Source organism: Mobula birostris, chromosome 6, assembly GCF_030028105.1.
Source record: "Mobula birostris isolate sMobBir1 chromosome 6, sMobBir1.hap1, whole genome shotgun sequence".
Lineage (NCBI taxonomy): Eukaryota > Metazoa > Chordata > Chondrichthyes > Myliobatiformes > Myliobatidae > Mobula > Mobula birostris.
The window spans coordinates 45,311,906-45,339,325 of record NC_092375.1 but is presented as its reverse complement, the minus strand read 5'-3'; the positions used below and the strand labels follow the sequence as shown (position 1 = coordinate 45,339,325).

The 27,420-nt window shown below is 44.0% G+C and overlaps 1 protein-coding gene across 2 annotated transcripts in view; it reads right to left on the bottom strand.

Moving 5' to 3' along the window:
- The window catches only part of LOC140199012 (peroxidasin homolog), a 40,441-nt gene extending 14,362 nt beyond the window's left edge, over positions 1 to 26,079 (bottom strand). Inside the window, exons 1-3 of one of the 2 annotated variants that reach the window (XM_072260388.1) lie at positions 25,779 to 26,079; positions 6,838 to 7,143; positions 3,801 to 4,073 (exon numbers count right to left, since the gene is read on the bottom strand). In XM_072260388.1, coding sequence (XP_072116489.1) covers positions 3,801 to 4,073; positions 6,838 to 7,143; positions 25,779 to 25,818 — 619 coding nt within the window. In that variant the 5' untranslated portion in view covers positions 25,819 to 26,079. The remainder of the gene's footprint in view (positions 1 to 3,800; positions 4,074 to 6,837; positions 7,144 to 25,778) is intronic. The other variant, XM_072260387.1, reaches the window with a different exon arrangement.
- Between the last annotated feature and the right edge of the window lie 1,341 nt (positions 26,080 to 27,420).

The window sequence follows — 27,420 nt, the reverse complement described above, 5'->3', positions numbered from 1 at the left end:
AAGAGCTTTTAAACATCGTCAGTTATGTGTGTTTATGTTCAAAAAGCAATGATTTTTGTCTCTGATAATTGGCGAGAAATAAGCAGTGATCAATTTAGAATAGCTCTGTTCTTTGCAGTTTCATGCTTTCAGGCTTGGTGATGCCAGAAGCGGCGGGACTGAAGTGGAACGATTTCACTATTTCAACAAATTAGGAACTATTAAGTATTTGAAGGTATTGACAATCGACAAAACAGAGATTTGGAGGATACACTCATCAAAAGCATTATATGAAGGCCATCCATTATCTACACTGATTTTGTTCTTTTACAGTCAATTAAAAGAATACAGCAGGGTGTTAGCTGTATTCAACAAAGACAGTGAAACCTGTGCGGAAGAGTTTTTGAAGTGGAAAAGCTGTTGCACTGGGACAGTTCCACTCCCTCCACTTTGGAAGTTCAGGTCTAGTGGCACAAGTAATCATCACAAACTGAGGTTTTCCTTGGTTGCAGTGGATGGCCAGGACTTCTTTGTGCCTTCTCTTTCCATGAAGTATTGTAGAATCACCTTCTTAACCGTTGGATCTCACTGTTTATCTCACCTGCCCAGTCCGCCAGAGCGCACTTCACGTGCCAGGACAGAGATGGCCCTATTTAACCAGGATATGAGGCTCGCGAGCTACCCTCACCTGGCTTAACCTGTCTGTTGAAGCAGTGTACTGGGATGTGATAAACGTCACATGCAAACGGCCACTTGGAGCCACAGGTGAGAGATGAGTGTCTGGTGGGACCCCAAAGGTGAGTGAGCTGCCCCGGAATGGACGCATCAAGCCTGCTCACCAGAGGTTCCCCCCACCCCTCCCCGGACACCCCATAAATGTGCTGTGTTCAATGGATGAATTCCTCTGTCGATAACAATTACAAATTAGCATACGGTTTTATAGTACTATATTGGTAGTGTTCTAATTTGTTCTGTATTTCCTTTAAATACATAATTTTTTACTTAGCTAAAGGGTAGTTTGTCTTTTTTTATACCTTTTTAACTATTTCCACGAATCTTCGGCTAAGTGGGGCAACCGCTAAATTGGGCCAAAATGTATTGGTCCCGATGTGTCCCAGTTAACCAGAATCCACTATTATTTTATCTGAACTTGTAATGATTTAGCAAGATGTAATGGTGCACTGAATTATATGCAGATTAGCAATGATAACAAGATGATACTTAGATGATACAATTGATCATCTGTGTGAACTAAGTTGATCTCAACCCAGGTACCAGTGGAATCAATTTCTATGTCTGCCTTCAATAGCATGTTTATCAGGCTAGAACTCTGATCAGATACTAGATGTAGTGACACAAAAATAACGAGTCTAAGAATCAACCGCTTGATGAGTTACACAGCAGTGAAACAGGCCCTTTGGCTCAACTTATCCATGGATAAGAAAGGTTCAATGCCTTTTAAACACTATCATTGTATCTGCTTGTACAACTTCTGGCAGATCATTCCACGTACCTACAACCCTCTGAATGGAAAACGTTGCCCCTTGGGTCCCCTTTAAACCTCTCCTCTCTCACCTTAAACTCATAACCCCTAGCTTTTGACTTCCCTACCCTGGGAGAAAGACTGACAATCCACCTTACCTATTTCCATCCACGGTCCTGAGATTGAGAAATCTGATTGTGTAACCATTCTATTTAATTAGGTTTCCATTTACACATGTCAGAAAGGACATGTCTAATTTACGCATGTCTAATCTTCCTTCGTGCAACACTCAGAAATGTTCCCCAGCTTCAATATTGAAAGGCTAAATTTGAGATTTCCTCCAGATTCCTGACCAGAAGAGAAAAATTCTACCTTATGTGTTCTTCTTAATTATATACAAATTACTTCAACTTACATTTCAGAAAACAATTCAAGTTTGCCTAATATCATCTCGTAATAATTTAATCAATGAAATTGAAAATCATCCCACTAAGTCTATCCTACACTCCTCTAAAGACCTATATATTTAAAAACATGCTGACCAGAACTAACGGCTTCCAAATGTGGGTCCCACGAAACTTTATGCATCTTTCTGCTCTTCGGGACAGACCAGAACTCCATTAACCACTGACTTGCTTGTTTTTGCCACACTGTTCAAAACTTTGGGTGCATGGAAGTTCAAATTTCAGTGGTCCTCCTTGCATCACCGAGAAAAAAAAAATTCTGTTCTGCCCTTACTTCCAATGTGGGTATGTTCCGACTTGTCCATGTTAAAATCCATTTGCTATTGTCTTCTTCATTCACTTAATGTATTAATACCTTGATATGATAATACTCCATCTAAACTATCTCAATACTATTCCATGGGATACTTTCTTGTTACTTGGCTTACTTGGTGGTATCCAATCACAAACAAGAGAAGATCTGCGGGTGCTGGAAATCTGAGCAAAACACAAAATGCTGGAGGAACTCAGCAGGTCAGGTAGCATCTATGGAAAGAGTATAGTCAATGTTTCCGGCCAAAACCCTTCGACAGGACTGGAGAGAAAAAGCTGAGGAGTAGATTTAAAAGGTGGGGGGGGGGGGTGGAGAGGAGAGAGAAACATAAGGTAATAGATGAAACCTGTAGAGGGAAAGGATGAAGTAAAGAGCTGGGAAGCTGATTGGTGGAAGAATTCTGCTCTCAGGATGGGGCTTTTCATTCTAGAATGAAGGAAATGTCTTCTTTTTTCAAAGAAAGGGGCTTCCCCTCCTCCACCATCAATGCTGCCCTCAACATTTCATGTACATCTGCTCTTACCCCATCCACCCACCACCCTACCAGGTTCCTCGTCCTCACCCACCACTACATCAGCCACTGCATCCAGCAAATAATTCTCTGTAACTTCTGCCATCTCCAACAGGATCCCACCACCAAGCATATCTTTCCCCCCCCTGACCCCCACATTCTGCTTTCCGCAGGGATCACTCCGTGTCCACTCCCTAGTCCATTCATCCCTCCTCACTAATCTCCCTCCTAGCACTTATCCTCACTAATCTCCCGCTTAACACTTATCCTGCCCCTACACCTCCTCCCTCACTACCATTTAGGGCCCTAAACAGTCCTTCTAGGTGAGGTGACACTTCATCTGTTGAGGTCATAAACTGTGTCCGGTGCTCCCGGTGTGGTCTCCTGTATATCAGTGAGACCTGACATAGATTGGGAGACTGCTTCACCAAGCACTCTGTCGGCCAGAAGAAGTGGGATCTCCCAGTGGCCACCCATTTTAATTCCACTTCCCATTCTGATATTTCCATCCATGGCACCCTCTACTGCTGTGATGAGCCCACACTTAAGTTAGAGGAACAACACCTTATATTCTGTCTGGGTAGCCTCCAACCTGATGGCATGAACATCGATTTCTCAAACTTCCAGTAATGCCCCTCCACCCCCACCATTTCACCATTTCCCATCCCCTTTTCCCTCTCTCACCTTATCTCCTTGCCCACCCATCACCTCACTCTGGTGTTCCTCCCCACCCCACCCCCACCCTTTTCTTTCTTCCATGGCCTTCTGTCTTTCATCAAACAACCTAGCTCTTTACTTCATCCCTCCCCCCTCCAGGTTTCATCTATCCCCTCCCCCTACTTTTTAAATCTACTCCTTGGCTTTTTTCTCCAGTCCTGCCTCCTGTGAACTAAAATAGTTGTGTTGATTACAATATAGCCATGTAGCAATACTGAAAGTTTCTGTGGATGTCACACTGCTTCCATGTTAAAGAAAGTGCACAGGTAACAAAAGCATATATGAACTCGTGCATTTTTAAGTTCTACAAATATTTTCTCAGAATAATCTTACCTCTACTATAGCATTTTTCTATGTTAATAGGGTCACTCTGAGCCCGATCTTCGTGTTTTTTCACAATGCAGGCATATTCACCAGAAGATCCTTTAGGGTTTAATATTGTTAACCATTTGTTTTCAAGAGTTAAATCAAAATTATCATCTTGCCCTACAGCCTTGCCTTGATGTAGCCATTGAATTGTAGCTGATAGACTGTCTTCGAATTTGCATTCCAGGTGAATACTTGTGCCATTTGCAGTACAGTTAATTGTTGGTTGCAAAAGTGGTGCTACAATTGGAAGAAAATATTTGAGAAAATATTGAATCACCACATTAAGTCTTCTTCTAAACTACTGGTAACAATAATTCTCAAATATTACATATCTTGAATGAGTTATTTATGACAATACCCACAAAGAATTATCACCACCACATTAATATATCATCTTAGTATATTGCCAAAAGAATGAAAAAAAATTATATTAGTATCCTTAGCAGATAGATGATTTAAGCATAATAAATTTTAAACTTTGCGAATAACACAAAAATAGGGGATGCTTTAAACAGTAAAAGCATAAAACTCTTCATAGAAACACCAACTTGGCAAAATGCAAATGAAAGTTCAACAAGAGAAAATCTGCAGATGCTGGAAATCCCAGTCAGTCAGTCAGTCTCCCTCACTCACACAAAAAAAAATGCTGGAGGAACTCAGCAGGCCAGGCAGCATCTGTTGAAAAGTATACACAGTCGACTTTTCGGGCTGAGTCCTTTCATCAGAACTGGAAAAAGGGGGAGGGGTAACCTAAAGAGTTGGGAAGTCGATTGATGAAAGAGATAGAGAGCTGGAGAAGGGGAAAGAGGAGGAGCAGAAGGAAGCTAAGGAGATACGATGAGAGGGACATAGGAATGGGGAATGGTGAAGGGTGGGGGGTGGAAGCAAATACTAGAAGTTTGAGAAATCGATGTTCATGCCATCAGAATACAAGGTGTTGCTCCTCCAGTCTGAGTGTGGCAGCAGAGGAACCCATGAACTAACATGGGTAGAATTAAAATGGGTGGCCACCAGGAGATCCTGCTTTTTCTGGCAGTGGAGCATAGGTGCTCAACGAAGGCATTTCCCAATCTACGTCGGGTTTCCCCAAGGCCACACCAGGAGCACCGGATACAGTAGATGAGCCCAGACTCACAGGCGAAGTGCTGCTTCATCTGGAAGGACTGTTCTGGGTCCTCAATGGTAGTGAGGGAGGAGGTGCAGGGCAGGTTAGGCACCTGCTCTCCTTGTTCAGAAGTGCATTGATTGCACATTATTCAGCAGCATTTACAACTCCTTAGGAAATGAAGCAGCTCACATTTCAGTGCACCGAGACCTAGACAATATGTAGGCCTGGACTGACAAGCGACAAAATTTGGATAATAACAAGCTGCAACAAGATAAAATCCAAATCCACAACTTCCACCAGATAATAGAGCCAGGCAGCAAAAGTACCGGAACCCCACCACCTGGAAGATGCTCTCCAAGCCAGACACAATTCTGACTTAGAAATAGATCACTGTTCCTTCACCGCTGCTGGGTTGAAATCTGAACAATACCCTAAAAGTCCTAACCATCAGGGTGATAATGGCTGATACACACTAGCCTCAACCCTCCTGTGCTAGTTCACCATAACCCTCAATTCCTTGATGTTTATCTACCTCTATCTTAGATGTGGGTAATGACCTCCACCACCCTTGAGGTCAAAAAATTTCAGAGATTAACTTAGTTTTAAATAATTTGGGCCTTTATTTTGTAACTAAGCTCCCTTGTTTGTGACTTTCCCTCTAGAGGAAATATCTCAAGATCTTCCCTGCCAAGCCCACTTAAGGTCTTGTATGTTTGCATTAGGTCACACTCCATTCTACCAAAGACCAAGGAGTACAAATCTAAACCACCTAGTCTCTTGATAGATCAACGCCTTCATGCCAAGAATTAGCTGAGTGAATCTCCACCGGGCTGGCTCCAGTGCCACTATACCTGCTTCCTTAAGCTAAGGGGAGCAAAACTCTGCACAATAATTCAGGTGAAGATTCAATCCCACCCTGTACAAATACAAGGAAGTGTTACTCTTCTTAAATTTTACCCTCTTTGCAATAAAAGACCAACATGCCATTTGTCTTCTTGACTACTTGTTGGATATATCTGCTAACTTTGTGATTCATGTCTCGGTGCCTCTGAACTTCACTCATTTGCATTGTCTCTCCATGTTGATAATAATACACCATTTGATTTTTCTTACCAGAGTGCATGGCCTTACACTTCCACACATTAAACTCCATAGAAACTTGAGGGTTTCCCCACGTTTTTGCTCCACCTTCCTTTCCTATCAGATTCTATCATCTATAGCCTTCTCTTTCTTCCACCTACCACTTCCTAGCCTCTGTCGTGATTTCAACTCTTCCGTCTTCCATCTGCCCATCATCCCTCCTCACCTGGATCCACCTATTGCTTGCCAAATTTCTGCCCTATCGCCTGCCTCTTAATACTCATTAACTCCCCTCTACTCTTTTGGTCACGATTGAAGATCTTGATCTGAAATGTCCAATGTCCATTTTCCTCCAAAGATGCTGTCTGAGTTTCACCATCAGTTTGCTTTTTGGTCCAGATTTCAGCATCAGGTCTCTCATCTACATGCTACTGTGCTTGCTGTGACAGGCTCTCATCCATTCTACAAACAACTTTCACTGCGTATGATGTGCCTAGGACCTGTTATATGCAGCTGTTATCTCCAGCAACTAGAACGATAAAAGCAGTAGGGGCATGAGAAGACAAAGTCCCAAGTTCTTCAAATGACACATCATTCTAACGAGAAAATATATCACTCTTCCTCATCATTGGAAGATCAAAGTCTTGGAACTCTGTACTCGACAGCACTGCAAGATCATCTTCATCATAAAGACTCACTCTCAAAGGCAATCAGCTTGTCCACATTGCATAAATGAATTATATCATTGTGAGAACACCTTAAAGAAATTTAATTAGAATGCAATAATATATTAAGACAACACAAATTACTCACCGCTTACAACGAGTATGAAACTTTCTTCAGTAGTGAAACCATTCTGATTTATGAAAGAAATTCTGTAAATCCCTGAATCAGTCTGTTGCAAATTCTGGATCTCTATGGTATCCACTGTTAGCTTAGTTCTTCTAGTAAAATTTCCAAAATACAATACATTTTTGCCAGCTTCCCATTCAAGAATCTTGTTGCCTTTAAACGTGCATAAAATTTCTTCTAGATTTGGAGGTCTTTTGAAAGAAATAGATACACTATTGCCCTCCAATCGATAAAATGTTGTAATGTTTGAAGACTTGCACACGGAAACTGGAGAATAAAAAAAAGAGACTTACTAAACATGATAAATCGGCGGAGCAAGCACTAAAGCAACAATTTCCTGAAAACTATAGATATATTTGCATCTTGGCCCTGGATGTCCTTGAGATTTGCTTGCTCACCGATAGCCACAAAACAGAAACCTGAAAGAACCCAATTAAAAGGAAAAAAAAATTTAAAATAAAAAACCAACACTCGATGCAAAAGAGAAAGAAAAAAATGCAAATCATATAAACAATTAAAGCAAACAACAGCATTCCGAACCAAAATTGAATAATCAGATCTGAACCCTGGAGCAGTCTGGAGTAGGCCCACAGCCTCGCTTATCAGTTCATCACATTAGCAGGCACAGAGCACAGCTGGGGCAGTCTTCACAGCCTCAGCACCATGGAGATGGCCTTGCGCAGAACGAACAAGATTCGGCTCTCATCCCGACTGACACCCCGTCTTTTCAGTCTATCTGGGCCGGCATTCAGATTGACCCAACAACGGAACAGCAAAAGGCCCCGTGCCCTGGAGTGCATTAACATCATGGAGAGAGGGTGATAACTGCTCGTCTCCGATACGGGCTGGTGTTTAAATTGTCTAAAGCTCGCACTAGGACACGGACACTGGGCACCGGGCCTAGCCCACGCAGCCCAGTGACTCACTCTGGGTCCAGGTTTTGTTTTTCAGCCCAAAGCCACTCTCAAGCTCTTCAAATCAGCTCGGTGTCCAAAGCAATCCAACCCTGCTCCTGGGCCAGTTAAATGCGTATCGGAACTTCTCTGCCCAGGCCTCAACAACTTCTTTTGGCACCCAGAACAATCCAACCTCGCTCCCAGGTCGGCTGTACAGGCATCAGAACTCCAACTGCAACGATTCTGCAGCAAACCATCTTGGCTCATCCTCAGAACTCACCTCGCCATCGCTCGCCCCTTCACTGTTTGTGGCTAAATTTAACGTAATTTACCACAGAAAAGGTATTTTTAGTGATGCTTTTAAATCAGATTTCTTCTCCCAGAAGCTGTCACACTCATTCAGTTGGTAGCACCACCTTAACCAGGAGCCATGGAAGTATGTACAATTATAAGAGGCATAGACAAGGAAATTGTCTTTTTCCTCCAGGGTGAAAAGGTCAAACATCGGTGGCCATATTTTTAAGTTAAGACCATTCAGAACAAAACAGTGTGCAACATTTATAACATACATTCCAATTACTCTTTCCGAACCTTGTATATCATAATAAAATATTTTCTAATTCTAAAAACTTCCAGTGAGTATAGGCTAATTTTACTCACACTCTTATCAGAGGGCAACACATTCACCCAAAGAATCAATCTTGCAAACCTTCTGTAGTGACATATTTCCTTAGGTACAGAGACAACAACACATACAGTAGAGCAATGCAGTTGCACTAAATTCCTATACAGTCACAGGATGGCTTCTAAATGATCCATATTCCTGCTTGCTTGCTGAAAACTGTTTATTTTCTGTACTTCATGGACACTTGTATTGACAAACCTCATTATAACTGGACAGTTGGCAGGCCGGAGAGATTTGCAATTAGGTTTTGTTATTACAGATTCTGTGAATTCTAAGAAATGTTGTTTGTAGATTACCTGCTACATTTCATCAATATTCAATATAGCTGGAATGAGGAGTTGCTGGAGAACAGAACCAAGCAAAAGGAGGAGAGTGCAGCATTCAAAAACATATCAGTGATTAAAACAGCAAATGTATTAGGACAACAAGCATGGGAAACAGTAACCCGGACTGCTACAATTGATTAGTTTTACTTCATGGTAAATTACAATCAGGAGTGCGAGATGGGTTTCTGTTTGTGATACCTAAATAAGTCAATTTACAAGCAACTCAATTTTTAATTCAAAAATAATTACATTCTTTTCTATTGCCAAATCGAAGTGTTCTTAAATACCATCTACTGTATGCAATTTTTTTGAGGATATTAGATCAACAACAAATGGATGTGTCCACGACACAGGTATTATGAATTACAAAACCCCTAAAATACACAACAAACACTTTTCAGAATACAAGAGCTGCTTAAAGCATTTTTATGAACCCAAATCTATTTACAATGAATGAAAAGGAGTAATAGTACTGAATGTTTTGAAATATGTCAATTTTATTTGTCTTGTTTATCTCAGAAAGAATAGGTTTGGAACAGAAATTCTTATTGGTCAACATACAAATGATTTCTTACTTATAGAGTCTTACCAAATTCAAATTTTATGCAAGTCAGTACAACTAATATTAAAATACAGTGTATTGAAAAAAGGCAACAAAATATTGTTAAATCCTTTATTTTGTTCCCATCCTTGTGGTATATGCAACATCAGAAAATAGCAACCTGCACCAAGTCTCCAATAGTGGTGAGCACAACAGTATGACAGCACCAGTGACCCAGGTTCAATTCCTGCCACTGTCTGTAGGGGATGTATGTTCTTCCTGTGACCACGAGGGCTTCCTCGGAGTGCCCTGGTCTCCGTATTCTGAAGACATACAGGCAGGTTACAAAGTTTATTAGTCACATGGGTGTAATTGGGCAGTGTGGGCTTTTTGAGCCAAAGGACCTGTTACCGTGTTGTATCTCTAAAATAATAAAGAAATGATGCACTTAAAGAAAGCTTTTTTCCCCCTATGCCAACAAATTTAAATGACATCTGAATAATAACCCTCAAACCTCTACACCGCTAATTACTTTGTTTATGGCAAGTACATTTCTAAAAGCTCGTGATGATTTAGCCGTACAACACATTCAGGGTTTGCTGCAAGCCTCAATTTTAAAAGATCATAGTGAACATAACCCTGTAAGTCCCCAAGTTTCACTCTTCAAAGATGCCCTCACCACCACTCACTGACACAAACCTGTTGTTGCACTACTTTATTTTAATTTAACTATTTAGTTAATATACGAAGATATATATAATTATTGTAATTCAGATTTTTTTCTGTATTTATCATGTATTGCATTGTACTGCTGCTGCAAAGTTAACAAATTTCATGACATATGCCGGTGATATTAAACCCAATTCTGATTCCTACTGTTCCACTTAAGTAACATTAGGCTCTTCAAAATCTTCCTAATGTTTAATTGGAGGAAAATTCTCTTCACCTAGGCCCACCATAGTAAACCAGAGGACAGACAGGGAGAGGTCAGAATAATAGATTATATTGAATGTCATGAAGTTGAGCAGATCAACGAAGGTTAACACATAATAAAACCAGTTACACAGGATATTGATGAATAGGATAATCTGGGAGAGAAAATGTTCAAGAATCTTGCAGAAGAAATCAAGATGAGATGACCGGGTGGGCTTCCTATGAAAGATTAACGTTGGTGATTTTTTAGATAAAATCTATCAATTATAAACACGAGATTCTGCAAATGCTAGAAAACTTGAACAACACACACACACACACAAAATGCTGGAGGAATTCAGCAAGTCAGGCAGCACCTATGGAGGGGAATAAACAGTTGACGTGTCAGGCTGAGACCCTTCATCACAACTGAAAAGGGGAAGAAGCCAAATTAAGGGGAACTGATTAGGTCTGGAATCCAAAAAGAAGTGGAGAGCTTTGAGACCTTCCTGATGGGGGATGGAAGTATATAGGGACTGGACATCCATGGTGAATCTAAAGCGGTGAGGGCCAGGGAACTTAAAATCATTGAAAAGTTTAAGAGCATGAGAAGTGTCACGAACGTAGGTTGGAAGGGATTGAACAAGGGGGGATAGAACCGTGTTGAGGTATGCAGAAATGAGTTTGGTGGGGCAGGAGCAAGCTGAGACAATAGGTCTGCCAGGACAGGCAGGTTTGTGGATCTTGGGTAGGAGGTAGAAACGGGAAGTGCGAGGTGTGTTCGTAGCAGTGGATGGGAGATCCCCTGAGCAGATAAAGTCAGTGATGGTGTAGGAGACAATGGCCTGGTGCTCCTTAGTGGGGTCACGATCGAGGGGTAAATAAGAGGAGGTATCCGCGAGTTGTCGCTGTGCCTCGGCAAGGTAGAGGTCAGTACACCAGACTACAACAGCACCCCCCCCCCCCCCCCTATCGGCAGGTTTAATAGTAAGGTTCGGATTAGTTATTTATATACACACATTCTTTCTCTCTCTCTCATTTTTCTCCGTCTGTCCCTCTGACTATACCCCTTGCCCATCCTCTGGGTCCCCCTCTCCCCCTTGTCTTTCTCCCTGGGCCTCCTGTCCCATGATCCTTTCATATCCCTATTGCCAATCACCTGGCCAGCTCTTGGCTCCATCCCTCCCCCTCCTGTCTTCTCCTATCATTTTGGATCTCCCACTCCCCCTCCCACTTTCAAATCTCTTACTAGCTCTTCCTTCAGTTAGTCCTGATGAAGGGTCTCGGCCTGAAACATCGACTGTACCTCTTCCTAGAGATGCTGCCTGGCCTGCTGCGTTCACCAGCAACTTTGATGTGTGTTGCATGAATTTTCAGAATCTGCAGAATTCCTCGTGTTTAAGCAGAATACAGGTAGTATTGTTCCTCAAGGATTACTATGACGAGAATGGCAATAAATTCCAAGTAAACAGATGTGCTGCTAAATATTTAAAACAGAAAAATATGAAGTGGTACATTTTGACCAAAAGAAAAAAGAGGATATGGACTGAATGATATAGTTCTAAACGTTACACAGGAACAGAGGGGAGGAACAAAATGGAGCAAAGTATAGTTAAGATCCAGAATTTTCTGCATCTATAGAGGAAGAAACAGAATCAGTATCTTTGAAAAGGGCAATGGACTTCAGAAAAGAAATGTTATAGAGTTATCCAAAAAAGATGGAGAATGGGACTATATGTTGAAAGCAGGCATAACTCAAATAGGCCAAAAGGTCTCACTGAAATGCATAATCTTAAAATAGAAATGGATTAACATCTCAAAACAAAATTGTGCAGTTATGAGTAAAGGAAAAGGATAGCCCTTTCAATACAACAGAACAAGTGGACTTTTACTTGCTTGAGAACACAGCATGGAAAAATTTACTCAGAACATCACAACTCCTGGAATGAGGGAGGCAAAAATATGTAGTGCTTAGAGAAAGTTACCATTTAAGTTTTCTGACCCAAATGAAAGCACGAGTCATATACTACTTTTACTTGTAGTTTAATCTATAATAAACTTTTTCGCAATTCCCAAAAGAGGATTGTTTGTCAGTGTTCACCGTTGATTGATAAGTTAACCATTCGTTTCACTGGCTACATTAGTATAATGTAAAAAAATTCACAGGATAGCTGGGATATACAGAAAAAAAAGACTAACAAAGCTGTGTCTATGACAGAAAGCATGATTCTGAGATACACCCCGCGGATGCGCTGGGACACATCATCAGTGATGTAACCTGGGGTCGTCGGGTGTTTCGGGTCTTTCATCATACACCCTCGCCCAGGCAACCCAGCCGGGGTTGATCACACCCCAGCTTGTGTCCCAGCAGCATTGACCCACGGATCACCCCTCCTGATCCACAGCCATCTGGAGGCTCTCTCAGCGGCCTCTGTGATGGTCCTGATAGCTTTCCTCTTGCCAGCCTCAGTGATGCCAAGTAGAGTGTAGACTCTGCAGAGTGAGCGGCCGGCAGAACCCCTGCACCCCACTTCGATAGGCTCGCAGCGAGCCCTCCAGCCTTGCCTCCAGCACTGCTCCACCAGCTCCTGGTACTTGGCCCGCTTCCACTCATTTGCCTCCTCGATGCGGTCCTCCCAGGGAACTGTCAACTTGATGAGGACAACCTGCTTCGAGGACACTGAAGAAAGGACCACATCCGGCCTCAGTGAAGTTGTTGCTATTTGGTCGGGAAACTTCAGCTGCCTCCTCAGGTCAACTTGAAGCAGCCAATCTGCTGCGGTGCTAAGCAGGCCCGATGATGACGCTGGTCTGGGCTGATGTAGGGGCCGTGCTCCGGCTCTGATGAAGGAGATGTTCTTCCTCTGACCACTCTGTTTGCTGGTGGTCATGGCCATCGCAGTGCTCTCTGCCACTGCCTTCAGCACCTGGTCATGACACCACCGATAGTGACCTTCCCCCAAGGCTTTAGGGCAGCTGCTAAGGATGTGCTCCAGTGATCCTCTTCCTGGACAGAGAGGACAGGCTGGTGTATCGCCCTTGCCCCAGACATGGAGGTTTGCAGGGCTTGGCAAGATATCATAAGACAGCCTGGTTCATAAATTTAATGCGCTGGGGTTCTGCCTGCCAGATGTCAGACCAGGAGATTTTCCGCTCCAGCTCATCTTCCCACCTTGTCCATGCTCCCTACGGCTGCATGCCCACCATCCTGCTACTTCTCTTCAACGCCAGCCCGCACTTTCTCCAGGACTCGTTGCCATCTGTCTTTGCCTCTGGCCTTGTCATAGCGAGGTTGTGAAACTGAGCCCAGCCCCGCTCGCCCAGTTGACACTGTCCCCACTAGAGCCCTGTGCCTCAACCGGGACTCTGCTACCATCAGCCCTTCCTGTGCCTTCCACTTCCTGCCCATCCGTACCTGGAATCCCTGTACTGCAGCACCTCTCTTGTGCTGGAAACCCTGAAATCCTCATCAAGGCTGCTGAAGGAAAGTCGCAGCTTATTGCACCTTCCGTACAGTGCTGCACTGCTCAGACTACGAGGTAGGCCCAGCCACCTCCAAAGGTAGCTACTGACCTCGCTCTCCAGCAACTCCACAGTTGTCACAGGCACCTCGTATACCAGTAGCGGCCATAGGGTTCGGGGTAGGATGCCATGCTGGTAAATCCATGCTTTGAACCTTCCAGGTAGGCCTGACTTGTCCACTGTGGTGAGCCAGCTCTCAAGCTCCTTGGAAGTTGATCGGACGGCAGCTGCATCTCTGAGGCTACAGTTGAAGACCTTCCCCAAGCTCTTGACTGGCTTCTCGGTGATAGATGGAATTGTAGTGCCATCCAAGGTAAAACAAAACTTGTCCACCACTTTGCCCTTCTTCAACACCATGGACCTGGATTTAGCTGGTTTGAAGCTCCTCCTTGCCCATGCGATGAGCTTTTCCAGGCCCTGGAGGATCCGCCTGCTGCCAGGAACTGATGGTGTCGTGACAATGACATCATTCATACAGGCTCTGATCGGGGGCTGCCGAACACCAGATCTCTACACTCTGCCTCAGCTGCCTTGACTACCATATTCATGCAAAGGCAAAGAGAATAACAGAGATTGTACACCCAGTTATAATCCCCTTCTCCAGCCTATGCCAGCCTGATGTCATAGCTCCAGAAGTGACTCTTAGTCTGAAGTTCCCTGTAGTAGTTCATGATGAGGTCCTTGATCTGTCTGGGAACATGGTGTTGGTCCAGTGTAAACTCCACCAGTTTGTGGGTATTGACCCATACACATTGGCGAGATCTAGCCAAATCATGACCAGGTCTCTCTCCCCCATGTGTGCCTCCCTGATCAGCTGGGTGACTATTCCAGTGTGTTCCAGGCATCCAGGCACTCCAGGAATTCCACCCTTCTGCACTGAAGGGTTGATGTAAGTGTTCTTGAGGAGAAAGTCTGTCATCTGGTGGGACAAGACACTAAAGAAGATTTTCTCTTCCACACTAAGCAGTGAGATAGATCTAAACTGCTCCAGGTTCGACAGATTTTCCTCCTTGGCTCTCCAGACCCTCTCTGCGTACCTCCACTGGTCTGCCACTATCCCCCTGTGCCAGATCACTTGCAGGATCTTCCAAAGAATTTTGAGAAGCTCTGGGCTGTGCTTGTACACGTTGTAGGGTACTCCACTGGGTCCTGGCGCAGAACTGGCTCTGGCTGAAGACACAACCTCCTGGACTTCCTTCCAGGTGGGCTCCCTCACATCGAACTCCACTATGGGGAGTGGTTGGCTTGTAAGGGCTCTGTGAAGGCCCAGCTCTTGCTCCCTTGCAGGGTCACTCAGGATGTTATGAAGGAAATGGTCTATCTCTTCTTTAGAGCACACAAGGCGGCCGCTGCGTTTCTGCCCTAGGAGCTGTTTTGTAAAACCAAACGGATTGGCTATGAAGGCAGTTTCCTTCCTGGCTCTTTCTCTCCCTCGCTTCCTGTGCCATTCTGCTCTGCGCAGGGTCATTAGCTTCTTCCTGCAGATGTTCCGGAGCTCAGTCAGGGGAGGTTTCTCCTCCGTTGCTACCTTGAACTGCTGTGCCAGGGACTGGAACTCTTGGTACAGTTGGTGGATCTGGGTTGCCCTGCGGTTCATAGCGTATTGGGATCTGGTGGTCTTTCCCTCCTCCATTCCAAACCTCTCTGCGGCAAAGCTGACAATGATGGTGGTCATTGTCTGAAGTCGTCTGTCAGCACCTCCCTTGGCTGCCAACTCTATGATCCTTGCTACATCCCCATCGAACTGGAGCCACTCTTTCTTGTTGCTGGTTGGGGGCCACTTGATCCGGCGCTGTTGAACTATGTTGCTTGGGACAGAAGCTTCTGGCACCCGGAGGTTCTGGGCTCTGTGGGGTGACTCCAGGCCGGGCTCTTCCCACGTCTCACCAGGCGTAAATCCTGTGCGCTGCAAAGCATTCTCCTGGTCCAAGCACTTCATTCTGGCCTGATGGATCTTTAGGCCATGCTTGTTCTTACAAACCTTGCCGCAAATGCATCTCTCACTCTTCGTCAATAATCCATTTGCCTTGGTCAGTTGTTATTAGGTCCGTCCTATTGGGGTGCTCATTCTCCCCCCCCCCCCCCCGGGCTCCCCTGGGGGTGTCTTTCACTGGGTTTATCTGTAGCTTTCTTGGGTTCTTCTTCACAGAAGATGCAGGTTGGGCTGCTCCCCATCCCTGCCCCGCCTGCCGTCTTTCTGAGCTGTCAACTGTTTCTCCAGTCATCACCAATCTATTCTTGGTGGTCACCCAGCCTGTTCCTGGGAGTCACTGGCTCAGCCAGCTTGTGTGATCAAGGGGATAAACAGAAGTTCCAAGTAAGACAAAACTTTACAGTTACGATGAAAAATCTACTTCTACAATATTTAAGTTTTGTACAGAAAGTGGAGACACAGGTAAACAGGGTGATGACGACTTGCCGTCATCAGTCAGGGCACTGAATATAGGAGCCGGGACAAAACGTGCAGCATGGTGCCCTATTATGGTCACCCAGCATTAGGAAGGACGTCATTAAGCTGGAAAGGGTGCAGAAAAGATTCAGGGGCTGCTACCAGAATTGGAAGGCTTGGGTTATATGGACAGTATGGAGCTTTTTACCATGGGACATGGGAGGTGACCTTACATAAGATCATAAGGGGCAAAGATGAGGAGAGTGGTCAGTTATTTTCCCAGTTGAAAATTAGCAGACATAGGTTTAAGGTGACAGGTGAAAGATTTTAAAAGGACTTAAGGATTAACTTTTTCCCTATACAGAGCATAGTATATAGTATATGGACCTAGCTGCTAGAGAAAGCTTTAGCAACAGGTACAAATACAACATTTAAAAGATATTTAGACAGGTACATGGATTAAAATGGTTCAAAGGATATGGGCCAAACAAAGGCAAATGTGACCAGGTGAGGTAGAGAACTTGACTGGCATGGATGAGATGGGCAGAAGGTACTTGTTTCATATAGCTCTGTGACTATTCATTGTCTATTGGCATGTGATATTACAATCCCAGCAAGAAATGAGCTATGTAAGATGATGTGCAGCATATTAAGATGTAAAATAAAGCAATGGCAACACCACCTACTTACATTCCATCGTTACATAGCAAAACTATCCCAAACATCACACATATTATCACAGAAAACAAAAGAAAACTTCAGCCAAGTTTTGAGCAAGCAGTTCAGTCTGAGGCAGAAAAGGCAAAAAAGGAAGCTCCTGACCCAAGGCAAGGCAATGGAGCAATTAATTGAAAATCAAAGCAAAACTAAGTTGGCTTGAAATTTGAAATAAAACTAGAAATTGCTGAAAACATGCATTATGTCAGGGTACATTAGGAAAAGGAAAAAATATTGTCATTGTTTCAGATAAAACACCCTTCCTCAGATCTAGAAACACAAGAAGAGAAGTTAGTTTTAAGTTGGTGAGAGGGTGAGAGAGGGACAGATAAGACAAAGTACCAGAGGCTGTAACATTACCAGACAGAAGTGGAGGTTCTTCTTTCAACTCTCTCTGGTAATGTGCTTTGCATGTCTGTATGAAAGGCTGTCTAATTCTGCTCTATGATTATTTGTGATATTACTGAAGCCTTTTTCCCTCTCCCCAGAGATACCACCTGATCTGCTGAGTATTTCTTTTTGGTGTCAGGTTTAGCAACAACTCTGACCTGCAATTCACAGGTTAAACCCTTTGTTTGCTTTCTCACTTCCAAAGGCCCTCATTAACGATTAACCAGCTTGCTCTGTTAACTCCAGCCCCATCCCAGAGATATTCTTTTTGTTTTGTCCACTTTTTACCCTCTCAGTAACATAATACCAATTTGCTTTTGCACTCACTGATTCTGACAAATGGTCTTTTATTTGAAATACTAACTCTATTTTTCTTTCCATAAAACACTATCGGGTGTTTCCATAAAACACCTCTCTGGGAAGACTAAAGGAGGAGGGGTATTCTTCATGATCAACAATGCTTGGTGTGACCCCCGGAATGTGCATGCCCTCAAATCCTTTTGTTCCTCAGACCTGGAGTACCTGGTGCTGCTGTGCAGACCCTACTGGCTGCCTAGGGAGTTCACAGCTGTTATCATCACAGCAGTGTACATTCCACCGCAGGCCGATACTGACCTGGCTCTCAAGGAACTGTACGAGACCATCACCCGGAGGCTGCCTACATTGTCGCTGGTGACTTTAATTGAGTGTTGTTGACGAAAGTCTCTCCGAAGTTTTGTCAGCACATCCAGGTGAGCACTCATGGAGATAAGACACTTGACCACTGTTACACTCCCTTCCGCAACACTTACAAAGCTCCCCTTCGCCCAGCTTTTGGAAAATCAGACCACTTTTCGATCCTGGTTTTGCCGACGTACAGGCAGAAGCTGAAGCAAGACGCGGCCATAGTTCAAACTGTCCACTGCTGGTCCGACCAGTCGGCCTCCATGCTGCAGGACTGCTTCAATGACATCGTCTGGAATGTCTTCCATGATGAGGATGTCTACGAGTTCATGGATGGAGTCACGTGCTTCATCTGGAAGTGCCTTGACAATGTTGTCCCCCAGAAGTCGGTCAGGGTCGTCCCGAACCAGAAACCCTGGATCAATAGTTCCGTGCGAGCAGCACTTACCGCGCGACATAGAGCTTATGCCGCTGGCAATAAGCAGGAGCTCAAGAAAAGCAGCTACGATCTGCACAAAGCTATCATGGCTGCGAAACAACAATACAGGGACAAGATTGAGCCAAGATTCATAACGAATAGCACACGTGACTTTTGGCGAGGGTTGCATATCATCGCAGACTTCAAAGCCAAACGTAGTGGTGCCGCCAACATCACGGCCTCTCTCCCAGATGAGCTCAATTGCTTTTACACTCAGTTCAATGTCACTAACTCTGAGCCTCCGAGGAAAGCCACCACTACAACCAGCAACCTGGTCATCTCTGAGGCTGAGAGATGTTTCCAACGAGTGGACAGTCGCAAGGCTGCGGGACCGAACCGTATGACATGTGTCTTTTACAAAGACAGGTGCGAGTACGCAGGATATGTGCAGCACCACTGGCAGGTGTTTACAGATATTTTTAATCTCTCCCTGTCCCAGTGTAGAGTGCCTTCCTGCTTCAAAACATCCACCAAATGTCCCTGTACCAAAAAAGACCAAGTTAATATTACTCCCTAAGGGGAGTAAGGGGAGGCCATGGCTGACAAGGGAAGCAAGTAAGTATAAAAATAGTATAAAAATAAAAGAGAAGAAGTATAGCATAACAAAGATGAGTGGGAAGCCGGAGAATTGGGAAACTTTTAAAGAGCAACAGAAAGTAACTAAAAAGGCAATACGCGGAGAAAAAATGAGGTACGAAGGTAAACTAGCCAAGAATATAAAGGAGGATAGTAAAAGCTTCTTTAGGTATGTGAAAAGGAAAAAAATAGTTAAGACCAAAATTGGGCCCTTGAAGACAGAAGTGGGTGAATTTATTATGGGGAACAAGGAAATGGCAGAAGAGTTGAACAGGTACTTTGGATCTGTCTTCACTAGGGAAGACACAAACAATCTCCCAGATGTAATAGTGGCCAAAGGACCTAGGGTAATGGATGAATTGAAGGAAATTTATATTAGGCAGGAAATGGTGTTGGATAGGCTGTTGGGTCTGAAGGCTGATAAGTCCCCGGGACCTGATGGTCTGCATTCCAGGGTACTTAAGGTGAGGCTTTAGAAATCGTGGATGCATTGGTAATCATTTTCCAATGTTCTATAGATTCAGGATCAGTTCCTGTGGATTGGAGGGTGGCTAATGTTGTCCCTCTCTTCAAGAAGGGAGGAAGAGAGAAAACAGGGAATTATAGACCGGTCAGCTTGACGTCGGTGGTGGGAAAGATGCTGGAGTCAATTATAAAAGACGGAATTACGACACATCTGGATAACAGTAACAGGATCGGTCCTAGTCAGCATGGATTTACGAAGGGGAAATCGTGCTTGACTAATCGTCTGGAATTTTTTGAGGATGTAACTACGAAAATGGACAAGGGAGAGCCAGTGGATGTAGTGTACCTGGATTTTCAGAAAGCCTTTGATAAAGTCCCACATAGGAGATTAGTGGGCAAAATTAAGGCACATGGTATTGGGGGCAGAGTACTGTCATGGATTGAAAATTGGTTGGCTGACAGAAAACAAAGAGCAGCGATTAACGGGTCCCTTTTGGAATGGCAGGCAGTGACCAGTGGGGTACCGCAGCTGTTTACAATATATATTAATGATTTAGATGAGGGAATTAAAATAACATTAGCAAATTTGCCGATGACACAAAGCTGGGTGGCAGTGTGAAATGTGAGGAGGATGTTATGAGAATACAGGGTGACTTGGACAGGCTGGGTGAGTGGGCAGATGCATGGCAGATGCAGTTTAATGTGGTTAAATGTGAGGTTATCCACTTTGGTGGTTAAGAATGGGAAGGCAGATTATTATCTAAATGGAGTCAAGTTAGGAAAAGGGGAAGCACAACGAGATCTAGGTGTTCTTGTACATCAGTCACTGAAAGCAAGCATGCAAGTACAGCAGGCAGTGAAGAAAGCTAATGGCATGCTGGCCTTCATAACAAGGGGAATTGAGTATAAGAGCAAAGAGGTCCTTCTGTAACTGTACAGGACCCTGGTGAGACCACACCTGGAGTACTGTGTGCAGTTTTGGTCTCCAAATTTGAGGAAGGACATTCTTGCTATTGAGGGAGTGCAGCGTAGGTTCACGAGGTTAATTCCTGGGATGGCAGGACTGTCATATGTTGAAAGATTGGAGCGACTGGGCTTGTATACTCTGGAATTTAGAAGGCTGAGAGGGGATCTTATTGAAACATATAAGATTATTAAGGGATTGGACATGCTGGAGGCAGGAAGCATGTTCCCGCTGATGGGTGAGTCCAGAACCAGAGCCCACAGTTTAAGAATAAGGGGTAGGCCATTTAGAACAGAGTTGAGGAATAACTTTTTCACCCAGAGAGTGGTAGATATATGGAATGCTCTGCCCCAGAAGGCTGTGGTGGCCAAGTCTCTGGATGCTTTCGAGAAAGAGATGGATAGAGCTCTTAAAGATAGCGGAATCAAAGGTTATGGGGATAAGACAGGAACTGGATACTGATTGTGGATGATCAGCCATGATCACAGTGAATGGCAGTTCTGGCTTGAAGGGCCAAATGGCCTACTCCTGCACCTATTGTCTAATATGCTTGAATGACTGGCATCCTGTCGCACTCACCTCAATAATAAGCAAATGCTTTGAGACGCTGCTCAAGGATTACATCTTCAGCTTGCTACCACCCAAACTGGACCCCGCTACAATTCACTTACCGACACAACTGACTGACAGATGACTCAATAGCCAAAGCTCTACACACTCCCGTTCTTACACATCTGGAGAAGAAGGATGCTTATGTGAGAATGCTGTTCTTGGATTACAGTTCAGCATTCAACACCGTAATTCCATCCAGGCTTGATAGGAAGATCAGAGACCTCAGCCTTGTGCAGCTGGATCCTGGACTTCCTGTCAGATCGCCAGCAGTTGGTAAAAGTGGGCTCCCTCACCTCCATCCCTCTGACTCTCAACACAGTAGCCCCTCAGGGTTGTATACTAAGTCCCTTCCTTTACTCCCTGTATACCCATGACTTTGTCACCAACCACAGCTCCAATCTGCTAACTAAATTTGCCAACAACACTACATTGATTGGCCTAATATCAAACAATAATGAGGTGACCTACAGGGATCTCTCTGACACAGAGGTGTGAAGAAAACAACCTCTCCCTCAATGTCGCAAAAACAAAGGAGCTTGTTGTGGATTACAGAGGAATGGAGACGGGGTAACCCCTATTGACATCAATGGATCTGGGGTTGAGAGGGTAAACAGCTTCAAGTTCCTACGCGTCCACATCACCAAGGACCTCACGTGGTCTGTACACACCAGCTGTGTGGTGAAAAAGGCACAACAGGGCCTCTCTTACTTCAAACGGTTGAGGAAGTTTGGTATGGGCCCCCAAATCCTAAGAACTTTCTACAGGGGCACAACTGAGAGCATCCTGACTGGCTGCATCACTGCCTGGTATGGAAACTGTACCTCCCTTAATCGCAGGATTCTGCAGAGAGTGGAGCGGACAGCCCAGCGCATCTGTAGTGTGAACTTCCCATGATTCAGGACATTTACAAAGACAGGTGTGAAAAAAGGGCCCGAAGGATCATTGGGGACCCGAGTCACCCCAACCACAATCTGGGAAACGGTACCGCAGCATAAAAGCCAGGACCAATAGGCTCCGGGATAGCTTCTTCCACCAGGCCATCAGACTGATTAACTCACGCTGATTTGAGTGTATTTCTATGTTACATTGACTGTTCTATTTATTATAAATTATTATAAATTACTACGATTGCATATTGAGACGGAGATGTAACGTAAAATTTTTACTCATGTATGTGAAGGATGTAAGAAATAAAGTCAGTTCAATTGTAACAGAGCAATTAAATTGAGCACTGAATATAAGACCAGAATTGTACCTTGCAGGTTTATTGGGTAGACTGTAGATAGCAAGAGGCATGGCCACAAAAGGATTTTAAAATCCAGATATTCCTGAACAGGGTAAACAACCAAAGGAACAATAGTTGAACACAGCATTGTAAATAGTGACACAGGCAAAAGAGGCCTGAGTGACCTGAATCAGAAAAGGAAGTAGTCTATGACTCACTGGAATAGTCAAATTTAGAGGAAAGTGGGATGTGAAATAAAGTGTGTATTTCAGGTCGAGGTACCGCCATATCAGCGGACAAGACAAGAATCAAATTTAAGCGATAATTTGAAATACTCAATTTAAAAATTTCAAGTCTGAGGGGTGTAATGTAACCATTACTTATGCTGTTCCTCCAGCCTTGGAGCAATGTAGGAGGCTGAATTCAGAAAGGTTGGCGTGACAATAGACAATAGGTGCAGGAGTAGGCCATTCAGCCCTTCGAGCCAGCACCACCATTCACTGTGATCATGGCTGATCATCCACAATCAGTACCCTTTTCCTGCCTTCTCCCCATATCCCTTCACTCTGCTATCTTTAAGAGCTCTATCTAACTCTTTTTGAATCTAGAGAATTGGCCTCCACTGCCTTCTGAGGCAGAGCATTCCACAGAACCACAACCCTCTGTGTGAAAAAGTTTTTCCTTAACTCCGTTCTAAATTGCCTACCCCTTATTCTTAAACTGTGGCCTCTGTGGTTCTGGACTCCCCCAATATCGGGAACATGTTTCCTGCCTCTAGCGTGTCCAATCCCTTAATAAGTCTCACTGGAATAGTTAAATTTAGAGGAAAGTGGAATTTGAAATAAAGTGCATATTTCAGGTCGAGGTACAACCATATCAGCGGGTAAGACAAGAATCAAATTTAAGTGATAATTTGAAATACTCAATTTAAAAATTTCAAATCTGAGGGGTGTAATGTAACCATTAGTGGGATTGAGAAATAATGTAACCATGGGTGGGATTGAGAAATAACAACGATAAATGCATTTGCCTGAGAAATGACTTGGACCACCACTGTCACAACAGGTCAAAAGCAGATGCCATTTCATTGGCTCTTCACCTAATCCTGGAACATCTAGACAGTGAAGAGACATACATCAGGATGTCCTTCATTGCCCACACTTCAGCATTAAAAACTATCATCCCCTAAAAAGCTAATCAATAAGCTTCTAGTCCTGGGTCTCAATACCACCTTGTGCAACTGTATCCTCAATTTCTTCACAACATTTCCTCCACAATCTCCCTCAGCACAGGTGCACCACAAGGCTGTGTGCTTAGCCCCCTACTTTATGCTTATGACTGTGAGGCAAAGCACAGCTCCAATGTCATATTTAAGTTTGCTGATGACATCACGGTCACCAGTCGAATCAAAGGTGGTGATGAATCAGCAATATAGGAGGGAGATTGAAAATCTGGCTGAGTAGTGCCACAACAGCCTCTCACTTCAATGTCAGCAAGACCAAGATGATTACTGACTTCAGGAGGATGAAACCGGAGGTCCATGTGCCAGTGATCATTGGAAGAATCAAAGGTGGAGAGGGTGAGCAACTTTAAATTCTTTGGTGCTATTATTTCAGAGGATCTATCATGGATCAAGTCCATAAAGTGCTATTATGAAGAAAACACAGCAGCACCTCTGCACTCTTAGAAGTTAATGAAGATTTGGCATGATATCTAAAACTTTGACAGACTTCTATAGATGTGTGGTGGAGAGAATATTGACAGGTTGCATCATGGCCTGGTACTGAAACACCAATGCCCTTAGCCTACAAAAAGTAGTGGGCCATTTTAGCAGAAGTAATACCCTCCCACCATTGAGCACATACTGTCTCAAGAAAACAGCATCCATCAAGGACCCCCACCATTCAGGCCATGCTCTCTTCTCATTGCTGCCATCAGGAAGGAGATACAGGAGCTCCAGGACCCTCCCTACCAGGTTCAGGAACAATTAGTACCTCTTAACCATCAGGCTCTTGAACCAGAGTGGATAACTTCACTCAACCCATCAAATAAATTGTTCCCACAACCTACTCACTTTCAAGGCCTCTTCATCTCATGCCATTAATATTTATTGCTTATTTATTTTTTCTCTTTCTTTTTGTATTTGGACAGTTTGTTGTTTTTTTCCGCTTTGGTTGTTGTCTGTCCTGTTGGGTGCAGTCTTCTATTGTGTTTCTTGTATTTACTATGATCGTCCACAAGAAAATGAATCTCAGGGTTGTATATGGTGACATATATATACTTTGGTAATAAATTTACTTTGAACTTTGAAAAGAGTAGGAGTCAGAATCACCTTGTGGACTGAACAAAGGTGTCCTACGAAGTAGTCACCCAATCTGCCTTTGGTAATCCCACTATAGAAGAAGAAGAATAGCCCTTAACTCGGCAGTGGAGTTATCGGGGCACTGTCATAACAGTGTTTCCGTAGCAAGCTATTCTTGTTTTTATGAGGCTGAGTTCCTAGCTCGATGCTCAACCTGACTTGGATTCGAACTCGGGAACTTTCGCCCGAGTCCGGCGCTGATATTATTGAGCCACCAAGCGGGACCATTTTTACCACTAGAGAAGAAAATGTATCATCAAGACAATGCAATACATTACACGGGAAGAAGTAAATTGCTGATTTAATGGGAAGGAACATTTCCTCCCACTTGTGACTTCCATTTGTCTTTTCCTGCCCCACTTTGCAACAACTCCACACCATAACAAACATGTGCCCCCTTCACCAACATCGCCTGCTATTCTTAAAGATGATGACACAGACAGGCAGGCTTTTTGACTGTCAGCTCCATACGGACACCCTGTTCCTCAGGAACCCTGCTGCTTATTACATTACAGGCCCTTCAGCCCACAATGTTGTGCCGACCATATAACCTAATCAAGAAACCGCCTAGAATTTCCCTAGCACATAGCCCTCTATTTTCCTAAGCTCCATGCACCTATCTAAATATCTCTTTAAAAAACCCTATTGTATCTTCTCCCTGTCTTGTCACCCTCATGTCTTCCTATTTGTCCCACTCCTCTCATCTGCCTCTCTCATCTCACTACCACACTCTCCCACCTGCCCACTATTGATCACTGCACTTTGTCACTGGCTGCCCATTCCCAGCCACAGCCCTCACCCCACCACTTGCTGTCCTACTCCCAGCCACCGTCTGCAGCCCCACGCCGACTCCCAGCCACCCGTCTTCGGCCCGACGCCGACTCTCAACTGCTCTCGCCTGCGCACTCCCGACCACAAACTGCCTGTCCGTCATCCGACCACCGCCCCTTCCTTCCTTCCACCCGTTCGTTCCCAGCTACTGCCCTGTACCTCTCCCACTGCCGCCTACCCTCTCCCGGCTTATGTCCCACTCCCGCCTGCCTCTCCCCTCTCCCTCCCTCCCAGCATTGCGGCCCGCGCCCATCCTGTATGCTAGCTGGGCTGCCGCTTGTGCGCCGTCCATCCTGAGCTTCAGCTGTTCCCCGCACCTTGAGCGACACCAACGCATTCCTGACTTACCCGCGCAGAGAAGGAAAACCGCAGTCGCAACCTTCCACATTGTCTGACCGCTGAGGCCCAAAGCCCGAGGCCGCGGCGCTGGGTGGAGGCCGCGCTCTTACCAGGAGTCAGAGCCCAGCGGAATATTTCGATGGGCGCGTATGCAAAGGAACTCGAACTGCTACTGTGGGCTGCAGTGGATTACTTCTGCGGAACCCACTCATTTCCTGCCACTGTACTTTGGTAAAACCTCGCCCTTCCCGGCGTTTTAAGAGGATCCAGACACTCCTCTTTTCAATCTCCTCCCCTCAACTGTCAGTGCTGTGGAACTGCTGCATTATTTTAATATCCAGCTAATCTTTAATCATAATACTGTGTTCAGTTTACTTCTTTTGTATCTGGAATTTCAACTTCCTCTTTTTCAAATATATCACCACCTACTATGATAGAGACTTGGCAAGTTCTCAGAATCAGGTTTAATATTATGAAAGTTTGTTCCCTTTGCAGCAGTAATACAATGCAAAGCATAATAATAGGAAAATATGAATTACAGTAAGTATAAATATATGTAACCAGGTGACAGTTGAATATCATTTGTTTGTTGTTAAAGTGCACTCAAAGTCTCAGAAAGGCAGCGTCCATTATTAAGGACCTCCAGCACCTAGGGGCATACCCTTTTCTCACTGTTACCATCAGGTAGGAGGTACAGAAGCCTTGAAGGCACACACTCAGCGATTCAGGAACACCTTCTTCCCTTCTGCCATCCAATTCCTAAATGTACATTGAACCCTTGAACACGACCTCACTTTTTAAATACATATTATTTCTGTTTTTGCACAATTTTTAATCTATTCAATATAAGTATACTGTGATTGATTTAGTTATTATTATTTTTACTCTTCTAGATTATGTATTGCATTGAACTGCTGCTGCAAAGTTAATAAATGTCACGTCACATGCTGGTGCTAATAAGCCTGATTCTGATTTGTGTATTCACCTTGGTAATACTAAAATAACTGGCTGCCCGTGCCTTTAAGAGAAAACGGTGATGTCATTTTACATGTGGAGTAGAACAAAGAGTTCTAGTAGGGACGACATTCGAATGTTTTTCCCAGGTTTGGTGAGGAAAGGTTGACAATATTTGATAACATCCATGGAAGTTGGTTTGTACTTGTTTGTAATAGCCTAATTGTAAAGCCCTTAATCAACCTATTAGCATAGTCTTTTTAGTAATTCAACTACAAGGCAATATATTGTAAAAGTTTTTGTAAAAGTTTGTCTTTCTTTATTGTTTCATGACCAAATGTGTATGTAACAGAGCAATGTGACTGTGTTCACGTAGTGTGAGTGAGGAGAACTCATTTCAAGGTAAACACGAGAAAATTTCAAAGTGTTCGGAAGTTAAGCACGTGTGTGCCAAATGTGAGTATATCTCTTAGTTAAGATGAAATGTATTTATCCATATTTTCGATTATGTGTACCGGGTTGGTGGGATTTTTACATTATTTGTATTGTTTTTTAGAATTGCCACTACCGTATGGTTTTGTATATGTTGTTTTATTTTTTTTCCATACTGTATGCGTAACAAGGATCTGGTCCGAAGTTGAGCTGAGAGTGTAACAGCGTGAACTGTGTTTTTTAAAATTTGTTTTGTTATTTTTAT